This window comes from Argopecten irradians, chromosome 11 (assembly GCF_041381155.1).
Source record: "Argopecten irradians isolate NY chromosome 11, Ai_NY, whole genome shotgun sequence".
Lineage (NCBI taxonomy): Eukaryota > Metazoa > Mollusca > Bivalvia > Pectinida > Pectinidae > Argopecten > Argopecten irradians.
The window spans coordinates 18,788,270-18,805,806 of NC_091144.1; the positions used below are offsets into that span (position 1 = coordinate 18,788,270).

Genomic DNA, 17,537 nt, shown 5'->3' on the forward strand with positions numbered 1-17,537 from the left:
GTGAAAATAATTGTCATTAAAAGAGAAATAAAAAATATGAAGTTGACCACGCATCAAAAAAATAACTAGCGGTATGTTAATACACAAATCCGACTAGTCCATGATACTTTAATTTTAAGGTACTGAACGGCATATATCACTTTATCTGATAAGATGTAGGGGCCCTTTCAGCATGGATACCTTTGAAGATGCTTTAATAGCGATGGTTAGTAACCAAAGTATTTCCTAATTATTTTATCATCAAATAACGTTACATCATATATCTTAAATCATTACAGCAGGGTCACTGAGTACTGTTGTAAACTGTTTTTCACTTTGTTGATAAATATTATGGCAACATTGTAAAAACGTACCTGTACAACCGATATTGGTTCTATATATTTAAAACATGGGTAGAAATCAAACGATTAGAAAATATTTGTCATTTGATATGATTTGCATAGCGTTTTGTTTCATATAGCAGGCAATACATATTAGGCACGGTGTTAAGTTCAAGACCCACCATTGACTAATATATAGACGGATATATATTAATCCATACTGGTTCTTTGACTTACCAGTGTGCTGTATACATGTAACTATGGGGTATTCGTTTTTTTGTTTGTTTGTTTGATAAATTAACGTCCTTTTAACAGCCGTCCCTACATGACCCTGACTGTTAATAGGACGTTAAAATAATCAAACAAACAATTAACAACCAGGGTCATGTAAGGACGGCCTTCCATGTATGCGGTGTGTAGCGTGTGTGTAGTGCAAGGTATGGGTTTTGGGAGACTGCGGTATGTTTTCGTGTTGTGTCTTATTGTGAAACTCTTGCCCTTTTTATAGTGCTATATCATTGAAGCATGCTGCCGAAGACACCAAACACACCCCACCCGGTCACATTATACTGACAGCGGGCGAACCAGTCGTCCTACTCCCTGTATGCAGAGTGCTGAGCAGGAGCAGAAACTACCACTTTTATAGAAGTTGGTGTGTCTCGGCCAGGGGACAGAACCAAAAGCCTATCTAGAAGGGGCGAGTGAACTTGTGTCAAGGGAGACGTTAGGAAGAATAAAGTCAGTGAAGAAGAAGAGAAAAGATAAGATCATAAATTTAGTCGCCTTTTACGATAATGCAATAGGGGCAGCAGGTACAATTCTAAAGCCCTACCTTCAAGGATTCTATGGGGTAGACAATACGCATGATTTACATATTATCACATAATATGGGGTAGACAATATGTAAATACCTCATATGTAAGTCGGATTTCTATGAGAACAAACGGTAACTCTTGACTATATCCCAGTTCAATACCCAGTAAACAAGCGACAAAAAGTTAACTTTATGCATAAGTGCACGTCTAGGTAATATAACACGCAGTTGCAAGCTCAAATAGTTGAGTGTAGTACGTGCAAAACGCCAGAATAAGTAAGTTTTTCTATCTTGATATTCTTTAAATGAACACTATACAAGAGTGACGATGCCTATGAAAAGCAATTTAAACATTGTTGGATGCATCTAACTAAACATAGAAAACAAAAAGTACTTAGATGATACGATTCACCGTTAAGATGTGACGTCAGACCGACGCTTAACCCTATCGTTGGTAAGAAGCTTTCCCGGGAATAGACAGGAGTGCAGCTATGAGGATATGATACTTAGTCTATCCTTTGTCAATCTGTATAGCCGACACAAAGTAGGGGTTATTAAGCATAACTTGTTTGATGTATTTTTTCAGTTACAAAGCCGTTATGTGTGCAGTGTTAAATAATTGGTTCATACGTTGAAGATAATGACACATGTTATGTATATCGCTTTATTATTTAGATGATTTCCTTTTTCCTTTTATAGTAATGACAATATTACAATTGCGTCATACCAGCGTCAATCTCACTGAGATATACCTACATTAATGATAACTACAAATACATGTAGTATAGCAAATTTTTTGAACACCATGTATTGACATGTACATATATTGAGATTATGCTATTTATACTTGTTGTGAAAATTAGCTTTTTTACAATTTAATATTATATAAATATTATTGTTTTGTTTCCAAATGCCGCCATCAAGATAATTTTTTTTTTAATCAGTTTGTCTAAATAGTTTTTCAATCAATTTCAGTAATTTTATATCCCATAAAGGTTTTGGAAAAAAACCACAAAATTTATCATCTAAATGACCTGTCCTAAATAACGTAAGTCACGCGTGTAGTACATGTGTATGTGATACTAATGTGACATCACATGTTGTTTTGACGTCATAATCTATTTATCACGTCGCATAATTGTCTCAGTAGACGGATTTCTCTACTGTTTTACAAAGAAACGAAATTAAAACGTTTGCTTATAATTCTATCAAATTCAAATTAGATATAATAATTATTGAATTTGCTAGATAAATGTCATATCACATTGCCACTCATGTAAGATCCTCTATCACTTGATATGATTGATAAATTTTATATACCCACAGCTACAGCTGGGAGATTGTGTTAATCATATGGGATATTCTATCGGCTTATTTTTATCAACATGTAATACATGCGAAATCCGGCTGTATGTCGGCGTTTCGATCTACAGAGATAATAGCTGTACAATATTTATTAATTCTGACGAACATGTAGCGTCATGAAAATATTTCATATGTCTTCCGAAATTCAGGACAATCCATTATGAAAATATAGAAGAGATAAGTATGTTGTTAATCTATTTCTGTTTGTTCTTCATAGTTTGTCTTAGTTGTATGAATTCCAAAAATGATTTAATGTTGTTTATAAAGTACGGGCATTGAGATATATTTATAGCGTGGAAATGATGTAACATTTACACATAGAGACTTGAACTTTCCTGATTCAAAAGCTGGGACAGTTTATCACGAACGTTTAGGGGTGAGTGGGGTAACTTATCGGTATGTCGTTATCTTATATACCCATATCGTCTGTGATAGTCTAACCCAGCATAGACAATATTAACGGCTAGACATTTAATTACCTTTGTGCTTATTTATTGGCATTTTTGTATATTTAAAAACAACTACTGAGTCTAGTTTCAATAGAAAGTTTGAAATGACATGTTTAGTGTTACAGAAGAACATCAGAGCGTGTCAACTCGATGTCAGTTTCACAAAATTGCTTTTTTAAATGAAAGTACAGGTGATCGTGTGGTGTAGTGTTTAAGCCACTCGCTTTTCATCCAAGCCAGCCGGGGTGCGATCCCTTGCACAGACATAAAAAGGTCAGGTGTCACTTACCCGATCACGTGGGTTTTCTCCGGGCACTCCGGTTTCCTCACACTTTAAGAACCCATCGCGCGAATTATATAAGTTGTATAACTTGTATCGTTCGCAATAAATGTAAATAAAGAAAGTTTATTGTACATGAATATGGTTGTTTATTTCCAGTCATTTTAAAATCACATAGAGTCTGAAATAATAATATAATCAACTTTTTGGACATAACCAACATTGTATTACCCGATGTTTTTTGCCTTTATTCTGAGGCCACCATTCATTATATAATATATATATATAAGTCATTAACTGTTATATTGGTCAGATGATATTTACATCGTCATTGATTGATGCTATCGTTTTGTATATTCTGTTTCTTTAATTATTCTTCCAATTTCATCGGATCATATCTTATTATTAACTTTTTTTGTGACATGAGAATATCAAATTTATTAAAAATCCCATTCTTTTTTACAATATTATGAGCAAAAATATACTCTAAACACAATTTAACATCAATAGCTTTTGTAACATTTTGATACGTATCTACATTATGTAGATACACCAGTGGTTATATAAACTAGCACACACTTAAGCATTTGTATCTATTTATCGGTGTGTATGTGTACACTAGTATACACTGCATTGATACGGCGCACGAACCGACCTCTTTCCGACTAGTACAGGTAAGATAAACTATCAAAGGCAATCACAAGCATTGTTATCTTGATGCGTAATTTTAAATAAGTAAACACGCATATAACATTCATTTCAAATTCTCAGTAAATATTTTCTATAGACCAAAAGGTTGACATATATGCATACCAACACATGTTTTTACAGAAGAGCATTGATGACTTGGTTCTAGTTTATAATATATGATAGTTGTGTAATGATCATCAATTGGCACAGATATTATGAATGTTCAATAAGATTGATATCCGGTGGTGGTCAAAGTCGAAAACTGATGCTGTGGGGCGGAATGATATATTGATGGTGGCTCGTGAACCTACATTTACATAAGCGCCAACATGTTGAGAGTATTTCTTCTCCTGACAGTTTTGGTCGGTAAGTTTGGTTTCATACAAATTGCACTTTCAAATTTTTGAAACAACGGCAATTATAAACTGGCATGCTGTGGGGAAAAATGAAATGGTCATATTTTGCATTAAACAAATATATGTTTTGCAATATATCAATATGTATCTAATTTTAATATGGTAAAAGATAGAAAAATATATATGGAAAAAGCGCTAAAAAACTGAAAGTGCCAATGCTTAACGGAAATTTCGTTTTCGTTTATTAATAGCTCGTATAATGTATAATAATCATTGATATTGTTTTAATTGTACGAAATTATTTTTAACATAATTTCAATTCAATAACTATGGATCGTGTAGTTAAATGACAATATTTTGTCCACACTGTTGAAATTACTTATCTTTATTTACTACATCGAGTAATTCGTATCCTACAGACATACGTTGATTAGGATGCAGTGTTTTCCGGAATACACGCGTTGATATTACTTCTTTGACCCATATTCTGATGATATGTTTATCTACATATTGTTTTCATTCACTGAGATTTAATTATACTTTTAATTTAGTAAATAGAGATCGTGTAGCCATCATCCAAAACACACTTTATCAACTATGCACATTCCGAATGATTCTTGATGTATTAAAATATCGAATTTCATTAACTGAACAATTGAACTGAACATTCTGTAATATGCATAAAATAGACGTTATGTTATAAACTTGTATAAGGAGATATTCGATCTTTGCATATTACAGTGTTAGCTCCCTTGCGGGCAGGTATCTATTTTGACGCCATAATTTTGTGAGCGCAATTCACGTCGTTTTCTCCGAAAATAATGACGTTACGCTCGAAAAAACATGACGTCACAATCAATACTTACCTTCAAATACTTAACTCTGTACTATGCAAATACGAAATAGGGCTATGAGTAGTAGAAACAGTCAGGTCCTATGTTCTCATAATAGGTATAAAAATCTAATGTTGTCGTTTAATATGACTTTCATTTTCATATGTCTCTGCACTTTATATGCCAGTGCTCGTTATGCAAACTTTACCTTGTTGTTATCATAACGCTAAACTCTGGACAATTTATAGGAAAACTTATTCAAATTTGTTTCCTACAGTAATCAAACGTTTTGAACATTAACGCCACGATCAGTTGATAGGCAAACGAAAGCTTTTATGTCATAAAACATGTTCACCAGCAGTCAAATATAAATAAATTATTACCACAACCGAAGATTTTATTTCAGAACTGACCCTGTTTCTGGACACCAGTTAGAAGATACTAAATATTATATTCCAGGATAAGGGATTTTTAAACAAATAACTTAAAATTGTGTATATTGTATTGCTAATTAAGTGAAGGGTTAAGAGCTTGACAAATAGATTACGTGGGTACGTGGTAGTATCTACATATTAATCGATATGTTAGTCAATGAACATTCTATCATTATTTCATTTCTATTATATGCAAACAAAGTTGATATGTCCGCATAGGCTAGGAAAGATAACTCTTTATAGATGAAACCTTGCTCATTCAGTTACTTTTAGTAGTCAATGAACTCATAATCACGAGTTCGAAACAGTTAGTGAACATGTTCTGCGGAGTTTTTGACTTACCTTTGGTAATTTGTGACAACATCAGTAAACAAGTAAATACCGACCGTGCTAGGAATTATTTTAAAGACTTGAAGCCATGAGCCATGAGTTAAAGTGACACTTCACTCAGGTTAATTCTTTTACGTAACCAGGAAGCAAAATATGGCACAAATGTATTGTTCTACATTTCTTATGAAACATAAATTATTGACAAATCCCACGTCACAGTTTAGTACTTTAATTGATACCGTTATAATTACAAATCGTTGATCAATACGGTTAAGCAGGTACAAAATGTACGCTGTACCCATACCCGAGCCAAAGTCACGCATGTTACACAAATGAACTACATAACCCCTGAGGAGGTGATAAAATTATTTTTAGGCAAGACAATTCACCTAATAAGGTAAACACACTACTGTCATAGCGATTTGAACAGTTCTAGACAAAAGTTGCATTACTGTTTGAGTAAGGGACGGTGTTCGGCATACAAGATGTTCGACCACAGTGTGTAATGACGGACAGCGAGCGAGTTTGAACATTTCACACGCATTTCACTACCATGGACTTTTCTGGCATATTACAGAAAAACCGACTGATTTATATTCCATTAGAACTCGATTTTTTCCAATATATGTACAAATTTCAATGTCCTCTTAGACTGAATTGTCCCTTTAAGCGATGTCTCCTTTGAAGATGGTTAAGGGCTCGACAGAAACACTCGTGGTCCAGAAGTGTAGTACATTGTACTTACTACTCCTGCGTACGGCTAAGAATATAAGAAGTGGATAGGGTTTGCTGTGATTATTTAGACAGGGAAAAATAATTTAGACATGAGTTTCAGAATTAGTAGGGGTCATATCACAAACATATCTCAGACTCCATAAACACACTTACAACTTACTCTAAACCACATGGCGTTGAGAGGTCTTTTGTAAATGACTTTCGATTAGAATAGGAATTAAATAATATAAAACCTTACATAAAACGTATTTTTCATTATAGTGCTTTTGTTGGTTATTGTGTTTAATAAAAAGGTTTTTTCTTCTACAAACTCTGTAATATTAGTTACTTACATAATTTGTTTGAATCGTATTATACAAATTAACATGAAAGATTTGGTTAAATATGGCGAATGTCCTTATATCATCTATGGACGGCCTCATCTGAAGCAATCAAATAAATTTACAGAACACCATCATTGAATTTGAACAAAAGCCTAAGAAATAAACGAGACCGATGTTTACTTTTTTCAACAGGCGTGTTCGGAGACACCGTTGACCTAGGCTGTGACCCCGGTTGGTACCCCAATGGCGGTTACTGTTACCTGTTTAACACCAACAAACGTGTGACCCACCAACAAGCTGCTGACGAGTGTAACGATTATCTAGCAACACTAGTGAGGGTGGAGTCAGACAATGAAAGGGTATTTACAATTTTTAGTAAAGTACAGTAAAAAACGGTTATAACGAACACCTGGGGACGAACAAGATAATATCGCTAAAACAAACTCATTATAAACATAGCTCGTCATAAACAACATTTATGAGCCTTAACGGGGACGATAACTACTACGGTTTTACCATAAAATCATTACAAAGGTGTTCGTTATAAACTGATTTTACTGTATCAACACGGTACTTGGCGATGTGAGATTTAAGTGAAGGGTATTTGAATGAAGTTACCTACTCAAATGTGTTTTATCTGTAACTGTATTTTATCTGTTAGTCTACTTTCACTTCAGTGGAATACCGTATAGACACTATGTATGGTATGTGATAAAACTCTTTTATCAACTGCGGGAATCCAAAAGTGTTTTGATGGTAATGAGACGTAAAGTAAAAAACTGCATTTATTTTAGCCAGTTCAATTGCATCAAATGGCGCTTAGTCATATTGATAACCATTGATTAAAAAAATGGACACTTTTGATTAACGGATAGTACCATTATATGCAATTAAATAAAAATGTATTGGAAGACTATGACTAAGAATATTAGATAAGAGTTATTTGTTGAATATCTTCACACGATAATCTCTTACATTCAATATGTCATTGCAGACGTTTTTAGAGACCACGATTCCACAGTTTACATCTGATGGATTCTGGACAGATATGACTGATCTCCGTTTCGATGGTACATCCACCGGGACTGGAGTGTGGGAATGGGGAGGATACGAGAAGGTTAACATGTCCACAATGTGAGTATCAGTCCTTCCTAGGAGATATCAATATTAACCATAAATTGGTTTAAGTGTTCTAATTCTATTCTTTCCCATTGATTCAACGATTTTTTATTTTTCATTTCAATTCCAGTAGTATTTGTGTTTTCTTACGAAAACTTATGAAGAATTTGTGGTTTTACAAGGCAGCAACACGTACAAATCAGGCGGTATTCCGGTCATCAATTCCTTTTATTAGCTAGTCACATAACTTTAAGCACAACAAAGCAACTGACTACTTATTCAATACTTCATCACTGAATGATACAGCTCCACTGTATGAACGATACCGATTACCATCTATTGCAGCAACTGGGAAACCTACCCAACCAGTAACCCCAAAGACTCGTGTGGTGCCATTAATATCCAAGGTCTATTCCAGAACTGGAAGTGTGACCAGCGACTTGGCTATATTTGTGAACTAGACGTTGGACAGTGTACGTATTTAAACATTATCACCAATGTTTCTGGTGAGAAATCAACAGATTATTATATAAATCATTCATGCTTAGCTTAGACCATTATTGTCATGTTATTTTCTCGTAAACAAGGCACGGTTTCGTAACATGCATTGTTAAATAACTATATTCTGATAAGTTAAAACTATCTCAATATTTAGAGATCAATACTTTCTCGGTCCTAATGATAATAAAAAAATCCCATTAAATGCATCGAATAACTCCAGCCATTCTTTCTATTGTAGATGGAGCGTGTCCATTCGGTTGGATGTTTGGAATAAGCACATGCTTCCTTTTCAGTAACACAAGTGACCCCAGTCAGTTGTTAACCTGGACTAACGCTAAGGCAAAGTGTGCGTCCATGGTTTCTGGTAACGCTACAGGGAAACTCGTCACTCTTGACCGGACGATGGATGCGGTAAACAAATTTCAATTATAATCATCACATATTGTGACAATGATTTTCTCATTCATGTTTTGCATTTAATAATTGCAAACATTTCTACCTAAATGTACTAAAATATTTCATTAAAACCAAAAAGGTTAAAAAACTGATTAAAATTGATATATTTTTAAACATTTTCATCAGGTAGGAAAGAGTGGTTTATGTAATGATATTTTTACAGCACCAGTGATTTTACATGTGTGATGTTTTATCACATAACTAGCTATAGCCCGTTCAGCCATGTCATAAATATCGAAAGACACACGTGTAATAACACTATTATAATGTCACATGTAGTTTTAACGTCATTATCTATATATGACGTCGATTGATTGTCTCAGTTGACGGAAACGTCACATCCGAGCGTGATTTCTATTGTTTTATATAGAGATAAAATCTAAAATTGTGCTTATATTTCTATTAATAAAAGTTATGTGATAAATATATTCTTGCGTGACTATGTGATCCGAAACTTATCAAACTGGTTAAATAATCTGATATGCCACTCGGCTAAAGGCTAAAAAAATTAATTGAACTCGCATGATAAATTTCATATCCACTCATGTAGGACCCTCTATGTAGTACCATTACATGAACAGAAATCTGAAGTTATTAAAAGGAAAGCACATACAAGTTTTGGATGCAGGTGTTGAACAAATCCGTCACTATTTAAGCAACATGTACCTGTGTGTTTTAGTCCTACATTGTAAATGAGATGCCCGAGATTGCCAACTCCACAGTCATGTACTGGACTGGGCTTATCAAGACCGCCACATCCTGGGCCTGGGATGGAGGAGACACGTACAACGCCGGATATTTGTAAGTTATTCAGGAGCGTGAAGTCAAACTTGTTACAAAACGCCAGCTCTACTTGTAAAATCAAAGACAACTCACATTCCTCCCTACTTGTGACAAAACTCTATGCCTACGTGTTTAATCAAAGACAAAGATGTCCATGAGTGGTCTTGTATGCAACAAATTTGCGACTCTTCGTTTTGTGTGAATGCTGATGTTCAATATTTGTTGCAGTTCTTGGGCAAAGGAGCCTGATCATATCAACAATAACGAGCACTGTGCCATCCTGAAAACAGACGGAAAATTCAGTGATCAAAACTGCAACAGACCTATGAACTATGCCTGCCGATTAGGAACGACACAGCGTAAGTTGATTATAGGGGCAAGACATAAAGAGCATGAGTAGAATTGTTCTCTTGAAGGCATTTTATTAATCTGATGTATTTTGTTGATTATGCTTGCAGATTAACACATAATAAAACATTTCAATTAATGTTCGTATTGTTAAAGGGCAATTACCTTTCCGAAATGGCTTTTAATTTTTAAAATTGTAAAGTCAAACGGAATTGATAATACTATAGAGTTAATCAATTACTACCATCTTCTTAACAATTTAATTAAACTATTAAATTAAATACTTATTTTCATAACGCGGGTCGTTTTATATTTCCCGCCGTCGTCCTAATTACTGCGCGTCGGTTAATTATCAATGCGTCAGACGGCAAAATAGCGACAGGAATCTTCACTGTTTACATAGTTTACGCAGGGAATCCTGCATTTGTTGGGTGTTATAACATGCTCTTAAGTCAGTTATATACATTTTCGTATATTCCTTTAAAACATTTTCATTATAACTAATACCTATTTTATACAGTATAGCATTATTAAACGTAATGATTGTCTTAAGAATGCGCCTAAAAATTTAAAAGAATGCAGTGCCTCTCTTGATACCACTGTTATCTAAATGATAATACTAAATAAGAAAATATTGATGTATTTCTAGAAAATACTGATTTTTACATGGGTTGTAACGGATGGACAAGAGCCGGACACAAGTGCTACATGATATATGACGGACCAAAGAGCTCTTGGACTGATGCAAGCCAGTTATGTACAAAACTAGGGGCAAGACTACTAAAAGTCGAATCTCTAGACGAAAGAGTAAGATTTTTTTAATAGTTTACGTCGACACCACTGACTGCTGATGAATGCAAAATAAAAATTATAATACCGATGTCAGCAGATGAAACTGTTTGTCATACAGACTATTTCATAAAACGAAATATGTTAGTCAAGAATCAACAGTTTTTATATGACAGTAATGCAATGCTAAATACAATAATGCAATTGAACTACATCTTTTATTACATAAGTAATATTATAAATGTAATTTGTTTAAATCTATCTGACATGGCATATCAGGACGAGGACCGAATATCAGGCCAAAGTCTGGATATGCAGGTCTAACTAAATATTAATATATATATGACATAGGTGAGAGAAAAATTTCAGCGCTAGGTATGCACATGCCGAATTAACTAAATGTTAGTCAATTTTACTACCACACTCATAAGTATGCACGCTTTAGGTCTTGCACTTCAAAGTCGATAGCGCATTAAAACATTCTTTCCGCATTATCACATTACATTTATCACATAACTGGTTCGCCCATCCATGTCATATGGCCATGTCATAAATATCGTAAGACACATTAGTAATAACACTATTATGACGTCGCATGTAGTTTTGACTCATAATTTATATATGAAGTCGCATGATTGTCTCAGTAGACGGAAACGCCATATCCGAGCGTGATTTCTACTGTTTTATATAGAGACGAAATTTAAAGATTTAATTATATTTCTTGTAATAAAAGTTATGTGATAAATAGAAATTTACACTCATGACATGAAATTTATCAAACTCGTTAAATAAATAAATATGCCACTCGCCTAAAGGCTTGAGGCATATCACATAATTGAACTCGTTTGATAAATTTCATATCACTTAGCCACTCGTGTAGTATCTTCTATGTCTAGTATACACATACCATTTGATTTTGATGTTTCAAATTCTTATGTGTTCTTTGTTATATGCATGTTGATTGAAACATGTTGTACTGGCTACATTTGATATCTTTCATCTAATCTGAAGGATTTGAACAAATGTAATCAAACAACATATCCTTTTATGGACGATGTAATGATATATAGTTAATAGAAGAGTATTATTATGTAGTATTAACCATTTTGAAAGAACATCACATCCCTTTTTCCAGGATTGGATTGAATGGCAACTGACTGACGAATCCCACCCAAATGTTTATTGGTCTGGACTGAACGACAGAGCTGTAGAGGGTACTTATCGCTGGTCGGACGGCACCAAAGCCAACAGTTCACTTATGTAAGCTCATTTTTATTATTTTATGAGTCCTATTAACAGTTAAAGGTAAGTATGATTGCAATGTTTATCGAATACATATGTATGTAGAATAATGAAACAAACATCGTCAGAGCGTTAGATTAATGATGTATACAAAGAATGAAAAATGTAAACACAACAAAAGATTAAATGATGTATTAATTAAAACGAAAAATGTATATATGTATGTTTTTATAAGTTATTGTGGATGCCAAAGATATATATACTCTTTTAGCCGTTGGAACCAGGAGCCCAACTCGTGGTTCGGAGATGAAGATTGTGCTGGTATTCGCCAAGATGGAAGTTACAACGACAGAGATTGTTTCCTGCATGCGCCAGCCATTTGTGAATATAATGGTAAATCCAATACTGAATTTAACTAAAATTCCAATCCTTTTTCAATATGTTGGTTTGGTTTGGTTTGCTAGGTTTAACGGCCTATTAACAAGCAGTGTCATTTGTTTTGGGAGGTTGCGGTTTATTTCAAAAGGAAGCTCGAAAAGATTATTGATTACTATGGTCACGAGTATACCAGTGTTATCGGACTAATAGTTAATTAAACTGACATGACCTTGACCGACAGCATCTAATTCCAGACAGAGCCCGCCTGATTGTCCGGTACCTAATAACACACCAATTAATTGTCCATGCCCTGTTCCCTGTAATTTGTAAATGTAATCATGTATTGTAGTTAGATGCCTTGTCTTAGACAAGGTAGTTCCCGCCTGTAACCGGTCAAACAAGCAAATTATGGAATTTCCATCCCCCGCTTTCAGGACACATTATAGATAAACATTATTGGCGTTAGGTTTAAACTTGGTTGAAACATGAAAAAATAAATCGAAGGCTTATTCGGAAGTAAGACATGTAACTTTGTTGCCAAGTTTGAAGAAAATCGGTTAATATTTATTACAGTTATTGTACGGAAGTGGCAGAAAACGACTTTTTTTTTTATTAAATCAAAGGACCATAACTCAGCTAAATATGGTCCATCGACAGTCGCGATCGAACTTGGCCGAGCCCTTAAGGCATTTAACCCTGTTAATAAGTTTGAAGAAAATCGGTTTACATTTGTTACATTTCTTGAACGGAAATGGGAGAAAATTACGTGTTTTTTTAGTAATACAAACGGACATTACAGATATTGCACGGAAACAAAGTGTTACAGACAGACAGACCAACCCAATTACCCCCGTTTCTGAAAAAGCGGGGGATAATCAACATGTATATTATGTATTTTATGGAGACTGTTGTCTTAATACAAAACAACAAGATATAACAATTACATAATTGTGAAACAATGATTTTGTATGATTTTGTTGATTATCAATAATTTTTCAAACATTCCCCCTTCAATAGATAATTTGAGATCATATAGTCCGTTATGAGGAAGGCATCTCTGAAAGAATATCTAAAATATTGATATGTTGACTGAACTTTATCACAAATGTAACATCTCCAGAGATTAATTTGTTTTGCTTTCCCATTTTTTGTCAGATTATCAAAAATGCTCTAACATTTAATTGTTCTATTAAGAATTGCAAATATCATGATGATAAGTGTACTATAAAGGCACACTATACGTAACTCCTCAGTTTGGCCAAAATCATCAGTCATTTTACATGTACTTAGAAAATGATTCGTCGTTTCGGTTGATGTATGTACCTGAAATCTATAAATAAATCGTTGTTCCCGACAGATAATTCATGTCCCTCTGGTTGGGTAGCTTGGACCTCAGCTACCACAGTCTGTTACTATTTTTCTCCTCCAAATTCGACATTTACTTGGGACGAGGCTAATTCGTACTGCAAAAGCTTGGCTCAGATCGGAAAAATGGTACCAACACTCCTAGCAGTCAACAGCCAAGCGGAAATGGTGGGTGTAATCAGAAGTGTTTGTCGTTTTAACTTATACCTGTAGGTGAAGTAAATTGGTGAAGATTTTGACATGTAAATTTTTCTTCAGAAATCTATCGAAATCCATTAGGTTTGATGAACTCAGCTGTCTCATTCTACTGCACTTTAGATGTAAATATAATGATTTTAGAACTGCCAAAAATTATATTAAGCTCTTATTTATACTTGTACAATTCTATGAATTGGACTTTTTAATCTATGAAAGTTATTGGGTTCCATCAAATCAGGTGGTCGGTCAGGACCAATATTGATAAGGTGTTAAAATGCTATTTCAGACATATAATTCTAAACCAGTTTAACTCATTTCATATCCAAAAAAGCAAATAATGTTCATAAATGGTTTTTTTCGTATATAGATTATGATAAACTTAACCCCCTAGGTACGTATGTCTTTGTAAAGCTGTAAACCCATAGCATTATTAATCACATAACTGGCATTTTCAACTGAGTTACTGACATAATGAAACGAAGGGAGGTAACTCTGGTACATCAGAAAGCATAACTGATAAACACAACGTTGAGGTGGTTGAATTATCTTGTAATGTACAGTACTTGGGAAAGTAAGTGTTTATCGACAGAATTTGTAAGTGGCGTAATTTTGGGCTTTTCATGCGTTATTTGTTAACAAAAAATACAAAAACATTTTGAGAATTACAATACAATGCTTTGAAACATATTTTTATGGTACAAATTGAAATATGAGTTCAAAATGAATTTGTACAGTACCGACTACAAAAAAGATATTTACGTCTACAGTGCAGTAATATGACTGCATACATTCAAACCAAGTTGTGGTCTACCTTTCTATTTCATATTTTAATTATTGAACTGTAATAAAACGTTGAAAAATAAAATATAAACGCTTTGACATCAATCAGCAAGGCAACACTTAAATAATGTTCTTACAATATGCACCTTAAAAGTACATACATATGTATCTACACATTTACTTTCAACTATATTTAAAGCGACAATATAGACCAATTACTTTCGTAAATCCTTTTTAAACTGTTTTGCTAACTAATAGGTTTTTTTTTTTACATTTTCATTTCATGGATGACTAAATCAGTCTATGCCGTATAATTTGAAGTTATCTTTACTTTTAGAATACGCAAAACTAAATCTGTTTCAAAGGAAACTATATAGCAAAAAGTTTTAATCCCTAATCTAGTTTTAAATTTAGACATGTCTTCATTCTACTATTATCCTCTCTTTACCAGACATTTATTAACAACGCCCTTGCACAGCTGCCATTCAACCCGAAATCCTGGTGGACGGGTCTAAACGACGTCAAAAACGAGGGTATCTGGGCCTATCCGGATGCGTCCAATAACCCTGCAAATATGGGCGTTATGTAAGACAAACTCTTTTCGTTTGTGTATATAAATATATTTTATTTATATATTTATAGTTTATATATTTAGTATACCACTAGTATAGAATACCTCCCTTGCGGGTAGGTATCCATTGTGACGAAATCATGTCATGTTATTTTCTTTGAAAAGTATGGCGCACTCTTGATGTCACAATCAATACCTAAACACACAGTCCGATAACTATATTATGCAAATACAGAATACAAATTATGTTATTTTTTGCAATATATCTCCCGAATGTAATATCGGTTCTGATAAACTCTGAAATCTGCCTTATATATTTTAAGTTGGTATTCTAATTCAAATAAATAGAGATTTCCCAACAAGTGACTGTTATTTATCAAGTTTATTAAACTCGAGTTAGGTAATTTTTAAATTATTAACAGACACGACTTTTAGTTACAGTTAACGCTGAACTTTTAAAGACACATGCTGACTTGAACATTTTCATTGATAGACCATGGAATTCACAGCCAAATGACAAACTAGGAAACAAAGACTGCGTGATGCTGGGATGGTCTGGACGTTACATGGTCACCAACTGTAAAGCCTCAATTGGCTTTATTTGCGAAAAATTTCCCTTCGGAATGAGTATGTATCAATCCTTTAATATTGATTAACGTTTAACACTAACTCCCATGCTTCTATTCTTCCATTAGATATGATTTTCGAAATAATTTCTTGTTAAGTCACTATCAGTGCTGCCATTGAAGAAATAACAATATTTTTTTTTATTTAAACTGGTGAATGGACGGCATTTGTTATACATCAGTACGTCATAATACTTTGAAGTAAAAGAGGCGTTCATACACCAGCAAGCAACAAAAGGAACAATTATTTCTTATATATACATTTCGACAGGGTTTTCACCACAGTACTTTCAAGTGGAGTAAGATATTTGATATTTATTTATATGTATGGTTGTAACAGCCCATGCCTGGAAAATATAACAATATATGTTTATTATCTATGGGTATCAACTAATCTACATAACCTTAAATAATAACATAAAAGATGTGTATTTCGCATATCAGTGACTCGATCCCATTCATCTTTAATGTATAACTTCGCGTTCGTTTTCGTTAGTCACATTATATATCTTGCACACATCAGAAATGTTAATTATGTTTATCAACAAGCGTTTTTTTAACCATTATGATACAATAAATTGTTCGTTGTTTTCATACAAAAACCGGCTTTCGGTTGGCCAATAACTGTGTGCATACCACTATGAAAAAAGTCATAGAATGGCGCCAAACCCCGACGTTATCGTGATGTCATAATAGAGATCTTGACGTTGCGTATTGATACGGAAAAGAATCCGTAAAAAAATCATTAGGATGGTACATTTAAGCATATTTAATATCATCAGATGGATTACAAAATTAACTATAAGCATTTTGTTTGCAAATAGTTTGCAAAAAATTAATGACACCTATGCTTAAATATTATGAGTATATATTTTATCATGGCAAATGATTTCATTTCAAATTCTTTTTCAGATCCAAACAAAGCAAGTTCCAGATCACTATCCACTGTAATGATTGCGCTAGTGGCGTCCGTTGTTTTCATTCTCAATTGAAACTGTGCTCTGTGATAAAACAATGGAAACAAAATCATGAAGAGAACTGGTTCAAATCATCGAGTCGCCAAAGAAAGAATTTCATGACATTTTTATAAAAGGCCATATACTTATAGTAACTAGTGTTAGCCATGAATATATACTGTTTTTTTTCATTCCAGTCTAATGAAGCCTTGAAGGAATTTTATTATTTATTTTACGGATATCGATGTTTTCATTCACTCATTAATTCTTATTTTTTATTTTGTCCAAAATTAAACTTTTTCTTGACCATGTTATGGAAGAATACAATTATTTACTATCATATCAACATTCATGTATGTGCAATATCTGAAATGTTTTGTGCAATATAAAAAGAATGTGTCATGTTGTAAATACATTATAAATAAATATACATTCCTTATCATTTTCTCATCTAAAATGTATTTGTGTACAGCTTAGTGGATTAGATCATCGATTC

General features: G+C 33.6%; 1 protein-coding gene across 1 annotated transcript; it reads left to right on the top strand.

Moving 5' to 3' along the window:
- Positions 1 to 4,147: 4,147 nt before the first annotated feature.
- On the top strand, positions 4,148 to 17,480 carry LOC138334908 (C-type mannose receptor 2-like). The gene is made up of 14 exons (XM_069283744.1): positions 4,148 to 4,284; positions 7,122 to 7,288; positions 7,924 to 8,063; positions 8,394 to 8,521; positions 8,788 to 8,960; positions 9,685 to 9,806; positions 10,017 to 10,147; positions 10,786 to 10,943; positions 12,061 to 12,185; positions 12,439 to 12,560; positions 13,903 to 14,078; positions 15,340 to 15,473; positions 15,953 to 16,086; positions 16,998 to 17,480. The coding sequence occupies exons 1-14, from the start codon at positions 4,248 to 4,250 to the stop codon at positions 17,075 to 17,077; spliced, it is 1,827 nt and encodes a 608-aa protein (XP_069139845.1). The 5' UTR covers positions 4,148 to 4,247; the 3' UTR covers positions 17,078 to 17,480.
- The last annotated feature ends 57 nt before the right edge of the window (positions 17,481 to 17,537 follow it).

What these genes read in the sequence shown, in the direction of transcription:
- LOC138334908 (XM_069283744.1), top strand. Translation starts at nt 4,248, where the DNA reads ATGTTGAGAGTATTTCTTCTCCTGACAGTTTTGGTCG. An exon ending in AAGGTTAACATGTCCACAAT is followed by an intron (nt 8,064 to 8,393) that starts GTGAGTATCAGT and finishes CATCTATTGCAG; the next exon opens with CAACTGGGAAACCTACCCAA. An exon ending in TCGAATCTCTAGACGAAAGA is followed by an intron (nt 10,944 to 12,060) that starts GTAAGATTTTTT and finishes CCCTTTTTCCAG; the next exon opens with GATTGGATTGAATGGCAACT.